We start from the raw sequence: 13,346 nt of genomic DNA, 5'->3' as shown, positions 1-13,346 counted from the left end.
GGTGTGAATGAAAACCAAACCTTCATTTTCTCTCTATATGATTGGATGAATTTAAAAACCTGAACCTCCATCCTTCATTAGGCTTCAGTAAACATGTATTTGTGTATTGTTTCTGTAATTTTTTCCTTAAATCATGTAATAATTTTAGTTTTCAATATCATCATAACCATCTCTGATCTTAATTGATGTTGTTCTCTTGTAGAGGTTTAAAACATTTTTTCAACAGTAAAGCCTCTTTTGTTCGTTTGTTCAAGCAGATGCTGTAAATTAGTGAAACGTTACAGAGCTGTAAACAAAACAAATCTACTTTCAAATTTTGTGCAACTTTATTTTTTTAGTTGTACTTGAAATTATAGAGCACTGATGTGCCGAGGATGTGGATCTTCCAACGGATCCCCAAATAAATCTGAGGAGTCATAAGAAAGAAAATATTTATTTTTGTTAAACACATTTTATTCCACCAACTTTTCACAAAGTTTTGCTTTTTATCTGAGAGGAAAAACAAACTGCTTATACCTCATGTTCACTGTGATGAAGGTTCAGAAGTCGATATTACGGTAACAAGTTACTATTTAGCATTTACAAGTATTATATAAACACTTTATAAATGGATTATAACACACTATAATGTAGCTGTAAGCAGATATCAGGACATTTAAAGTGTTTGTTAATGTACAGTATTTGTCAACAATTATAACTTCTTCTGTGAAGACATTTTACTATATAATAATTATTCATACTTACTATAACTGTGATATTGTCATTTATTATCTATTTATACACCAGCTTCCAGTTATGGGCACCTACAGGAGGAGTTATAGCTGTTGACAAATGCATGAATAAACACTTAAATCTGCAGCATAGTTTGTTACAAGCCATTTATTAACTCTTTATATACTGCTTATAAAAGCTAAATTGGGGGCTTAAAGTAAAGTGTGACCAATGTTACTTTATTTTAAGGTGTCACCAGTAAAAAAGGTTGAAAACCACTGTTGTGCTTTTTACTGCATCGGTAGTTCACTTGTTTGTCACTAGTATTTGGAGAATAAACAAACATGAGTGCAATATATAAAGTAATCAGATTATTAATCAGGTTACACATTAATGCATAAACACTCTTGAAAGGTTTAATTCTTTATAATGAACATTTTTATTTTGGTGTTAGAAGATTGAGCTGTTTATTCTGTAATTAATTTGGTGTATTTTTCATTGTGTTGATTCAGGCTATTTTCATAATGAGGTGTTGTTACTTTTACTTTGCATATTTGTAAACAGTTTGCGACAACATTTGGTGGTAAGAGATGTGATCCAATCGGAGGGAACTTCACGGGTGTTTGGTGTTTTGCTTTTCATGCAGGTAAAGTGGCCAAAATACTGCAGAGAACAGTTTCCATGAGTCACACTTTCATAACTAAATACCTTTCATAAAGAGAAGGAGGCTCCTCATTTATGTGAACCACATAGTCCTTAAAAATCCTACTTTTACATGATTTTTTAAATTAAATACTGACCACACTTTAAATTAAGAGTGTTTCTGTTGGATGATGACATCATTTTTATGATGTAATATTTGTGTGTATGATGTAATACTATATTTTTATGCTGTCCTAAATGCCCTCTTAACTTGGCTGCTGCTTGATGTAATGATAATTTGATAAATATAGAAACTTGTCATTAAACCAACCATAGTCTGAAAATCCTTTAATTCTCAGTTAAATAATTAAATAAAATTAAATAATGATTAATTTCTGTGGAGACTCAAAGTGTACAATATTAGATAAAAAAAATAATACATCAGGCTATGATGATGATGATGATGATGATGATGACTAATAACTATCATAATGAATAATCTTATGAATAAATGTAAAGTAAGAATACATTTATTTATACAACGCTTTTGTAAAAGTCTTAACATAGATAAACGAAATAGCAAAACAACAACGAATAGAATAATAATAGTTTTGAAATGGGATATAAAACTTGAAATGAAATATTGACTGTACAGAGGAAATATGGACTGAATGAAGTGTATGAAATATATGAGGTGACAAGTGAAAAAATTAAATATGACATGTGCAATAAATAATCAAATTATATAACAGTGGAGGCTGAATGCAATGCACAATGTTAAATCCAATTTGATGAAATATATGAAAGTGACCAGTGCAGGGATTAAAACAGGGATGTGAAATGTCCAGTTTAGTAATTGAACAGTTATTTAGTAGATTAACAGCTTCTGTGTCTGCTGGTGGAGGTTTTTATGGATTCTTTCAGACGAAACAACAGCCAAAAGTAATACTACTTGAATAAATGATAATAGATGTTGTACTTTTTGGTAAATATCAGCTTTTTGTCCTAAAAAACACAAATTAAACAAGTGACAAATTCTGAAACGTGAAACCAATGCGGAAGTGATTTAAACCTGCTTTCTCTCTATTGGCCAGCAGGGGGCGACTCCTCTGGCTCCAAAATGAGGTCTGATTGTATGGAAGTCTATGAGAAAATGACCCAACTTCTCACTTGATTTATTACCTCTGTAAACAGTTTCCTAATGAGTTTATGGTTTTAATCGCTAGTTTAAAGCCTTATTTAGTACAGCATGATGTTCATTTTGTAAATTATGGTTCCATTTAGAATAAAATAGATGATAAAGCAGTGTATGCGTCAGGGCGTAACTATAATATGATTGACAAATCGTTACCGCGGCAACAACGATGGTTACGTACATTACGTATCGTAATCCCAGATTAGAATAGGAGTGTAGGCGTCGTCGTCGTTTTTTTATTGTGTCTTCAGTTCATGCAAATTAATTGTAACATTTGGTCGCCTAAAAAAGTCTTGAGGAGGAGTCGGATATTGGGTTTTTCCGGTAAGTACATTTTATTCTGCCTGGTTTTCACTAGCCAAAATTAGCATTAGCATTATCACAGCTAACAATAGACTGTAACCGATATATATTTCCTAGGATGGCGAAGTCATGACCCGCCCTACTCAGCCTCTGATTTGCTTACCCTGATATTCTTACCCTAACCAATCTCAATCCTCATGCAGAAACCTAACCAATCCAACCAACGAAGGCAAGGAGTACTAGCCAATCAGAGGCAGAGTAGGGCGGGTCATGACTTCACCATCCTAAGAATTATTTTTTCCGTCAGACTGCAAATGCACCGTGCAACCCAAACTAGCAGCTAGTGGATGTCGTTAGGGTCACATCCACGGTAGAAAATCAGATCGTGTAGTAACACACACGTCCAAATATATCACTTTTGGCTCCAAAAATCAAAGATGGCTACGGTCAAGGTGGCGAACTCGAGGCTTCGAAACGGGAGTCCAATGGGTGACATCACGTTCAAAAAATTTTTTTACAGTCTAACGGCTTTATTTTGAAAATCTCGAACCGGAAGTGCTTGTCTCGGTTCGGGTCTCTTGACGCAGTGAATTGAAAGTTGCTGATCTCATTTCACTTCATGAAAACACAGAAGACAGAGCGGTGGTTTCCAGCCTCACTCCTCCGGGCTGTCTGTAACGGAAAGCAGCGTCTTTAGCTCCACGATGTCCGGGCACGGTCACGGTCACGGGCACGGTTGCGGCTGCGCGGGGGAGCACGAGCCCGCGGAGAGGGGCCTGGAGTACGGTCTATACCGGCGGATCGACCTGGAGAAGCTGCAGTGTCTGAACGAGAGCAGGGACGGAGACGGAAAGCTGGTGTTCAAACCGTGGGAGGAGCGGAACCAGCGGGACAAGGTAACGGCCGTCCATAGCTTCTCCCCCGGTCCGTTATCCTGCGTGTGTTCCCGGTGAAACACAGACTCACTCCCGCGGCTCCTGGCTGCATGTGACCCGGGTGAGAGTGCAGGTCTGCGGGGAGTGTCTCTGCATGCGGAGCCTCACTGCGCAGTTACAAAAACAAACAACAACAACAAAACAACTATAAGACTGTATCAGCAGTTTGAATCTTCTCTAAATTAACTCTTAGTCTATTTTCTGACCCGTAACGTTAATTTATTTTACTAATTTGGGGTAATATGGTTAAAATCGTTATCATAATGTTGATAGTTTTATTTTCAAATACCGATTTATAGCACGATATGCTACAAAATGAAGTAATTAAACTGATATTTAAAGTAGACCTGCAGCCATTAGTCACCTAATTGAATAGTTGCCAACTATTAAATTTATCGGTAACTATTTTGATAATCAATTAATCATTTTGAGTCATTTTTTAAGCAGAAAATTGCAAAATTCTCTGATTCCAGCTTCCAAAATATGGAATATCTTTGGGTTTTGGGTTGTGGACTGTTGGTCAGGACAAAAAAAAAGACATTTGAAGACGTCATTTTGGGCTTTGGGAAACAGTGATCAACATTTTCTGACATTTAATAGACTAAACAACTAACCAATTAACTAAACAAAGCTTAGACATTTTCAGTTTTTGTTGACATTGTCAGGAAGGTGATGATTCTCCTTCATGTTTATTATTGAGGTCATAGTGGGTGGTGGTGGTGGTGGTGTATTGGAGTGCATTATATTGAAATGTGTTCCTAATATTTTGTCCACCCCAGTAACATACATGGTTATGCCATAGTCATGTAATAAATATACCTGCACTGGCTTATATCTACAAAAACTTTATCAGACATACAAAGCTCTTTAGACTCTACTGTAACAGGTAAGTGGCCGACATGACAAAGCTTAAAATTGATATCCTGCTCGTACGTTGGTCAACTGTTCAAGCAAAAAATCAAATAATACTCAGTAAACATGATCAAACATACGAAAGATGAAACAGTATCAAAAACAGTTACGAGAATCACAAAAAATAATGCATGTAAGAATTAACACGTTTGTCTTTCTTTTTAGTTTGTCGAGAGTGACGCAGATGAAGAGCTGCTGTTCAACATCCCGTGAGTCCTAAAATTACACATCATCATCATCATCATCATCATCATCACCAGTAGCCTCATCTTTTATCTTTTCGCTTGCATGAACACAGAATATTTAATGTTTTGCTTCGTGTACGCACACTGATTTTAAAGTCTAAAAAGGTGAAGATACTTTGAGCACAGCAGTGCTTCTCTCCTGGGTGCCAGCTGGTGCAGTATTCCAGCTGCAGCAGGATACTAGAGATGACACTTTTTTTATTAACAGATTATATTAAAAACAAAAAGCAGCAAACTACATGTTTCACATGTTGCTTCGTCAGATTTGCTCTGTGCTTGATTGCCATCAGGTGCTGATTAGAGGAGAATACAAACAGGTTCACGTTCACCAATACAAATGCACTTCTAGAAGTCAACAATAGGGGATAGCAAATATAATTCTACCGTACAAAATTAGATATAAATATAGCCGCAAGCAGCAAATCGCAGGTTCAAACCTTTTTGCACTCAACAGAAGGAAGCAGCTCAATTGTCCAAAATTAAAGCCGTGAGCAGGATTCACAAAGGTGAGCAAAGTCAGTTCAGCTACTTTAATTCTGTTTTAAAGGAGTGACACCAATCACACACTTGTTTCATCATCACAAAGCCTGCAGCATTTCAGTATTTGTGCACTCGAAGTTCATTTGTCCCTCCGTCATCGGATTTGAATAAAACTCGGCGTGTAAGTTCAAGAGACAATGCAGGACGTCTCCAGTGAGTTTAATCAGGATTGCTCAAAGGCATCTTGAGTTATAGGCAAATATTTGATAGGCCACGCCCACTTGCACCAATCAATATGGCGCTTCAGATTTTGGTTAATTCTTGCCCCCGGAGCAAGCACACCAGTTTTCATGATACACGTTCAGGGGTTTGAACCCGAAATATTATAAGTCAGAGTACAAAATACATAGTCTGGCTATTCCACCTCCAGTACTACAGAGGATGAGTTGATCCAGAATGCAGACATTTCCATAAGATAAATATAGAGCGCATGAATTTCCTCATAACAAGATACATATTAGAAGAAAGGGTACTATACATAATACATAATACATTCCACCTTGATACATTACAAAAGTCGGAGGAGTTATTACAGAGTAGATATTAAATCAACCTCTCTTAATAAGGGAGAGGAAGGAAAGGGGGTTTGTGCCAGGAGGAGTTTAGTGGCTCAACTTTACCTACATACGAGGTCACCTGTAGGCACAAAGGAACAATGTAGGTTAGACATACAAGCACAAGTTACAGACATGGACTCAGGTCTAATGCTTCATTCAACCCATGTGGCTCCAAGGAGTTGAGAACATATATCAAATATGTTTCCCCTTTCAATAACTGATCTATGATATTGCCACCTCTAGTGTTAGGAGTGACTCTCTCAATCCCTGTGAATTTCATTTCTTATTTTCTTATAGCTGCTTTATGTTCAGCTGTTCTCAACTTCAGATTACGCTTAGTTTGGCTTACATGTATAAAACATGGACACTTCAGCATATAGATGACGTGTAGACAGACAATTAATAAACTCTTTCTACCTGAGTGAGGGTGGCAAAACATCTGATAAGATTTTTGCTATTAGATGTTTTATTACAGAGAATGTATGAAACACATGACCAAAGTAGTCACACATTATGTCGTTGTGTTACTTATGGATGAAATTATAGTGAAACAAAAATTATTCTTCTTTTTGGTGGGGATACCCTGGAACCACCTCAAAGAACCCTGGGGATCCCCAGAGCCCATTTTGAGAACAATTATGTTGTAAATGTATTATGTATTTTGTGTAATATCCTCTTTCTTCTAATATATATTTTTCTACTTTTTTCTACTATTTTCAGATGCATACGGTAGAATGCATCTTATGAGGAAATTCATGTAGTTTGTACTCTGCGATATTTATCTTATGGAAATGTCTGCATTCTGGATATACTCATCCTCTGTAGTACTAGAGTAGCCAGATTATGTATTTAGTACTCGGACATTAATTGTATCTCATTATCTTATGGAAAAGGATATGTAATATTTATATCTAATTTAATCTGCCTCCATCGAACTGAGACATGTGCTGTTCTCTCTAAATGCACTTTAATGCACTGTGCTGCTAACTGCTCGTTCTTTTTTTGTTTTTTTTTCTCTTGGGATTTTTATGTTTTTATCATTTTTTTTAAAGGGAATTTTTAGATATACAGTATATCTTTATCCTTTCTGTTGTTGCCCTGCTAGGAGGAACAGCATTTCGGGTTTTTTTTGTGTATGCAAATACACAAGAAAATGACAAACTAAATCTTGAAATCTAATTTTATATGGTAGAATTATATTTGCTATTTCCTGTTATTGTTGACTTTTTGAAGTGCATTTGTATCTGGGAATGTGAACCTGTTATATTCTCGGCTAATCAGCACCTGATTATTTAAAGACACCTGATGGCGATCGAACACAGCGTGAATCTGATGAAGCAACATGTGAAACTTGTAGTTCGCTCCTTTTTATTTTTAATGTTATGTGTTAGTAAAAAAAAGTGTGAATCCTAGCATCCTGGTGTGCTGGAATATTGATTTGTTGGTTTACTGGTTTAAAGTATAACTGTACATGGCAACGCACAGTAAATCAGCGACACCTTGTATTTTACTACAAAATGTTGTTGTTAAGGTCCTAATAATACTGAGATCAGCTCTTTGAGTTTGTCTTTAATTACAGATTAAAGTGATTCTGGTTCTAATTTCACTTTTAGTTTTCACATCTCACCATTCGTCTCTCGTGACGGCTTCTGCTTACTTTCCTTTCGCAGTGTCCTATTTTTTTGTCTGGTTGGCGTCTCCTCTCTGTGATTTCACCCCGTTTTCTCAAAGATAGTAGCAAAAAAACTATGTGTCATCTCTTTCAGTTTTACAGGCAGTGTGAAGCTGAAAGGCGTCATCATCTCCGGAGAAGACGACGAATCTCATCCAGCCGAGATACGACTGTGAGTGTCTGATGCCGCTTCTTTGATCAGGGGTCAGAGAGGTCATGCAGAGTAAACATCCCTATAGCTGGTTTGCACAACCGTATGTAAAAATCTTGCTCCTATAAATTGATTGTCTCCATCGTACCTTATCATGTCACCTGATCATCACTAGACTGTAAGGTTTTAACATTTAGGAAGGTAACAAATCAAAATCACTGTGTGACTTTTATCTGAGAACAGTCAGCTGCACAATACTTTGCACTCCCTTCTTCTCACCATAGATAATTAAACAGAGTTGAAAATTAAATATAAAACTATGAAAATTTAAACTTTGAGCACAATATATAAAAAACTTTACAATATAAAAAGAGAAAATTAGACACAAAGGAAAAAGAACACTTGGATAGCACATTGGTGTGTATGTATCTGTGCTACGTACCATTATTCTAAAATAAAAAGCTAGTAGAGGCTAACATAGCCTCAAGCAGAGATGAAGAGCGGGCTCCAGAGGTCTGTAACCTTTCTTCTCTCTAACCCCACGTCCGCTGATTTTTTTTATTTTTTTTTTCCTTTTTCAAACTTTTTCAGCTCTAACTCACACTGACTCAAGTGACATCACATGAAGCAATTTATCAGACTTGCTGCAGCTCTCTCTGGAGCCATAAAAGGCTTTATACTACTTTTTCACATATGCAGTAGAACTCCCCAAGACCTGTAAACAGACTTTGATGTGTAATATCAGTGAAGTTCCCCTTTGTCATCCTGTTTGTCCATTCTGTAATTTTACTTTCTTTGTCTGTTCCGTACACATAACATCTGTCCGTCCTAGAAGAGAAATCGAATGGAGAATCGAGGGTCTAAGGATTAGAGGATGTTGTATTGTTGTACAGATTGTAAAGACCCCCAAGGCAAATTCACAAGTTGTGATATTGGGCTATATAAGTAAAAACTGACTTGACTTTAAAGTACTGTGGATGTGGTCGGGATTGCAGTACTCCCACCCTTTCCCTCACTAGAGAAAGTAAAGTAATTTTCATGAATTTGACCTTCTCTTGTTGTATTTTTTTTTTTCTAGGTACAAAAACATCCCCCAGATGTCCTTCGACGACACCGGCAGAGAACCTGAACAAGCCTTCAGACTCAACAGAGACCCTGCCGCTGAGCTGGAGTACCCGACCAAGTGAGAGCACAAGCAGGAGCACTCTTTAATTTCAGTGTGATTCAGTCCCTGCGGCTGCCGAGCTGATGCTGAAAGCCGCAACCAGCTCACTGCTGACCACCCTCACACTAGGAAGACGAAGACGTTTAGGATTAGGATTAAATACATTTTATTAATCGCACAAGTGTTGCATAGTTATTTATTTCAAAATTTAATAAGAGGATAAACCCCTTGAGATGTACCATCTTGTTTTCAAGAAGGTGCTCAGGCACAAAACATGAAAGTTAACAAATATTTAAAAAATAAACAAACAATTAATACATAATAATAATGATAATAGATTAAACAATCCAACAACACAAAACAATCAGCACGGACATACACATAAGGGCTCTCCCACCATCCCAAACACCCAGTATTAGATATTAAATCTACCTGTCTTAATACCTAGTCTACTTATAAACTAAAATTGAAGGTACATAATCAATCAAAAACAAGAACAAATAGATTTAAGGTAAACAAGCAAAGAAGTCTTGAAGTCATGGCAAGAAGTCATCGATCTGAGTGGTGTGTGATGGTGCTTTAAACTTAAAAACACACCTCCCAGTTCCTTTAAAGATTGTAGGCATTATAAAAAGGTTGTTGAGTGTGTCTGAGTGAATATGATGATCTGAATGGAACTGAAAGCTGTTTTTAAGTATAAATGAAAGTTAAAGTAACCGCATTTGAAAACAAAGAGCAACCGATGAAAACATCTCCTCGAGTGAAGTGGCAGCCAGTTAAGTGTGTCGTACAAACAGATGTTCCCGCTGAAAAATTTAAGTTTTCTCACTTAACTGTCGGATCCTGCAAAGTCGTATTTGGAGGCTTTTAAATTCGCCCTCACAAGAGATGTAGAACTGATAGTCAGGATCATTTGAGCCGGGACGAAATATAATCTGGTCAAAGAAGCGTTTAAAAGACAAATGAAACCAAGCATGTGTTTCTCTTTCTGTTGGCATAATATTTACATACACACACACGCTATCACTCAGTGTCAACATGTTTGCAACTTCTTAACAGCCTTCCAACTCAGTGCGATGACTCCATCCTGGTTCTCAAGAAGACATAGTTTTTCCTCATATACAGGCTGTTTCTTATCGCTTGTTTTCCTGAAGTGTCTCTTGTTCTTTCATGATTTCCAGGATCGCTCGTTTCTCCAATGTTCAGCACCTCTCCATCCACGTCTCCAAGAACTTCGGAGCAGAGAGCACCCGGGTCTACTACATCGGCCTCAGAGGAGAATACTCAGAGGTCAGTCTGAACTTGAAACATCACCAGTGTGCCGAAGCGTCTCTTATTTTCTTGGTCTGATCATTTGAAACGCCTTAATAACATGTGAGAATTTGTAACATTACTAAAAATCTATCACGTATGTTGTGTACGTGTGCGGACTTTGTTATCTCGACCAGTATATTGTCCACATATTGTCCTCGGTGCGACTGGACTAATGAGTGTTTCCAGGATTCATGGTTGATTCGCTGTGTGTGTCAGATTATTATATTGAAGAGAAACATTATTTTGTTGCGTCTTTTATCCCGAAGGCAGAAGATTCTTCCCCTAAAATATTGTTGTATCTCTCTGGTGTCTCCCTTTCATCTTCAAAACAGTCTCTGCGTGTTTGTCAGCCGGTGCGATGCTGATATCCATTTCTTTAAGTGAAAGAATCAAAACATGACATTTTTTACAGTATTCTGAAATAGTTGCATCATGCTGCATCGTCCCGTAGCTCAGAGTTGCTGAGATTGTGTGTGTTTTTACGCCGGCGGCCACACAGCTGTGCGGCTTTTTAAAATCCTTCATGACTGATCATCTGCTTCAGAGGATCGGTTTGTTCCATATTCGCTCCAATTCTAGATTTTAATTTTCACAATTTTCCAAGCTGTATTTAAGGACTTTGAATCGTTTTATCTCTCAGAAGCTTGATGCCTGAGGTTTTCTCTTCAGCATCAGTAAAAACTGTTTTATTTGATATGGTTTACATCAGCCCAAGACTGGATGGAGTATTTGGGTTTCCCAAGATGGGGAGGTGTAGAGTCATTGCTTTTGGATTATGCATGACCAGGAGGCAAAACATTTAAGCAGAGTAAAAGTTAAATTAATCTATAAATGAATGAATAAACAAAGCTGCTCTGATGCTATAAAATTAAGATTTTAAAAGTTTTTGTACACACCTTCCCATTCCCTCGGATGAGAAAGTGTGTCCAAATGTTTGACTGGCACTATATATATTTAAAGTACACAATGGACAGATTTTAGACAGTGAAGAAAAGACAAACAAGTGATGATCAAATTCCATATGTTATATATATCATTGTTAATATAGTGGGACAGTCTTGTGACCTGTTTTGTCCTAAAAACTCTGACAGTTTTGCCAAACTTTTTATTTTTCATTTGCAAAACTTTAAACTTATGAGAAACTTGTGCAAAGAAATATGCAGTTAACATTCTTGATAATGTTATTTAAATAAAGTTCTACTTGGCTCATTTTATGATTAGTTATTGTCACCAGTTGATAAAAATCAAAATCGATTTACTCGTCTGGGAGAAGGATGAAAGACAAAAAGTCTGACGTACTGCTCCAAGGCAATTAAAATGACAAAATATTAAAAGTTATATAGAACATATTTTGTACATCCTGCTATATTCTATAATGTTTCCTCCATGAGCTCAAACAATATGGTCTAAAGCTGAGAAAACTATATTGACATTGAATTAATTGTTTAATTTTTTAAGCAACATGCTAAACATATTGTGGTTTCAACTTCTCACTTGTGAGGATTTGCTGCTTTTCTTTGTCTTATATGATACTCAATTGAATATATTTAGGTTTTGGATTATTGGTCCAACAAAACATGCAAATGAAAATACCACTTTGAGCTCTGGGAAATATGATGGTCAAAAACTGTTGAATTATTTCTTTTTTATTATTATTAAAAAAATTAAAATTATTATTACCATTTGTTGTAGCCCGAGTACAGTCAACTTTATAGTAGTGCTGCCAGTCTTCTTTTGTGCTTCATTTATAAAGATAACATGGGAACAAATACACTAAATTTTAAATTAAAATTCATGACTTTCTTTGAGTGTAGAGCAGCTCTGCCTCTCTGTGAATATCCTCGATTTTAACCACAAACACTAAATCGATTAATGTTTGTCCTTGCTGGAAGTCAACCTGTCTTTCTCTCTGCCTTTTCAAGGCTCACAGACATGAAGTGACGATCTGTAACTACGAGGCGTCAGCGAACCCTGCAGATCACAAGGTGGAGAGCATCATCCCGCAAACCAACTTCATTTCCTGAAAGCTTCAGAGAGACGGGAGGAAGAGGAGGAGGAGAGGTTTCAGTGGCGTCTGCTGACTGTCATTGACACAGGTCCAAAAAGTCAAAGATGAGTTCAACGCTGCGTATTGGCAGGTTGGTCGAGCTCGACCGGGACTGAGCACTGAAATCTGAAGACCAGAGAGCTTCAGATGTGTCTGGAAGTGCCAAGTTGTCGCTGTTTTTCTGTGGCAATAAAGAGTGAAGGCTTGAAGAATGTCGGCAAAAAGCTTAATAAATGCATGAAACATTTGACACTCAGATTAAGTCTGTTGTTATCAGTATAACCTGTATACTCTGATTCATGTCAAAAGATATCCACCTCTGCAATAAAGTTACAGCTAAAATAAAACACTGATAGCTGAAAATGAAACTAAGCAATTGTACTTTTTGATTAATTTAACTCAAGACTTTGGTTGTCATGTTTAAACTCTGGATGCATAATCAGCTTCATTTAATGATTTTTAGGTATAAAACATGTAAAGAAGTGAAACAAATAGCAGCTCATGGGCCAAAATATGCATGAATATAACTTTGTTACATCGAATACTGTCCTTATATGAACAGGGCATTAAAACCATGGTTGCACCGTGCTATTTGAACAGTGCATGGTGCTGAAATTAAGTCAAATGAACCTGCCAAAATTGAGTTTTACTGTTTTAATTCCACAGTATAAGATCATTCAATCAAAACAGATTTGTTTTACAAACACAAATAGGTGCTAATCTGAAGAAAATGCTGTGTTTATACCTAACAGTACTTTCAATCAACCATAAATGAAGCAGGCCACTTTATCATGTGGATAACCAGTCAAGTACGTCTGTGGTTTTTAGCCAAATGAGTTTTAAAATAAGCGGTAACTCTGTTAGCTTTCACTTACTAATGTGAAAAACCACATTTGCCCTCAGATACAATCCTAAACAACATTATAAATCAATTTGATTCTTCAATTAATTAAAATA

General features: G+C 36.7%; 1 protein-coding gene across 1 annotated transcript; it reads left to right on the top strand.

Moving 5' to 3' along the window:
- Positions 1–3,408: 3,408 nt before the first annotated feature.
- Positions 3,409–12,757, top strand: pithd1 (PITH (C-terminal proteasome-interacting domain of thioredoxin-like) domain containing 1). Its single transcript, XM_067612257.1, has 6 exons — positions 3,409–3,747; positions 4,864–4,907; positions 7,807–7,884; positions 8,942–9,046; positions 10,210–10,318; positions 12,265–12,757. Exons 1-6 carry the CDS (start codon positions 3,556–3,558, stop codon positions 12,364–12,366), a joined length of 630 nt encoding a protein of 209 aa, XP_067468358.1. The 5' UTR covers positions 3,409–3,555; the 3' UTR covers positions 12,367–12,757.
- Positions 12,758–13,346: the final 589 nt, after the last annotated feature.

The sequence above is a fragment of the Thunnus thynnus genome, chromosome 15 (assembly GCF_963924715.1).
Source record: "Thunnus thynnus chromosome 15, fThuThy2.1, whole genome shotgun sequence".
NCBI lineage: Eukaryota > Metazoa > Chordata > Actinopteri > Scombriformes > Scombridae > Thunnus > Thunnus thynnus.
This window is presented reverse-complemented; position numbering and strand designations above follow the sequence as displayed.

Excerpts from the sequence above, each read along its gene's own strand:
- pithd1 (XM_067612257.1), top strand. The coding sequence starts at position 3,556 with ATGTCCGGGCACGGTCACGGTCACGGGCACGGTTGCGGCTGCGCGGGG. Across the intron at positions 3,748-4,863 it reads AGCGGAACCAGCGGGACAAG|TTTGTCGAGAGTGACGCAGA; the intron begins GTAACGGCCGTC and ends CTTTCTTTTTAG. Across the intron at positions 4,908-7,806 it reads GAGCTGCTGTTCAACATCCC|TTTTACAGGCAGTGTGAAGC; the intron begins GTGAGTCCTAAA and ends CATCTCTTTCAG.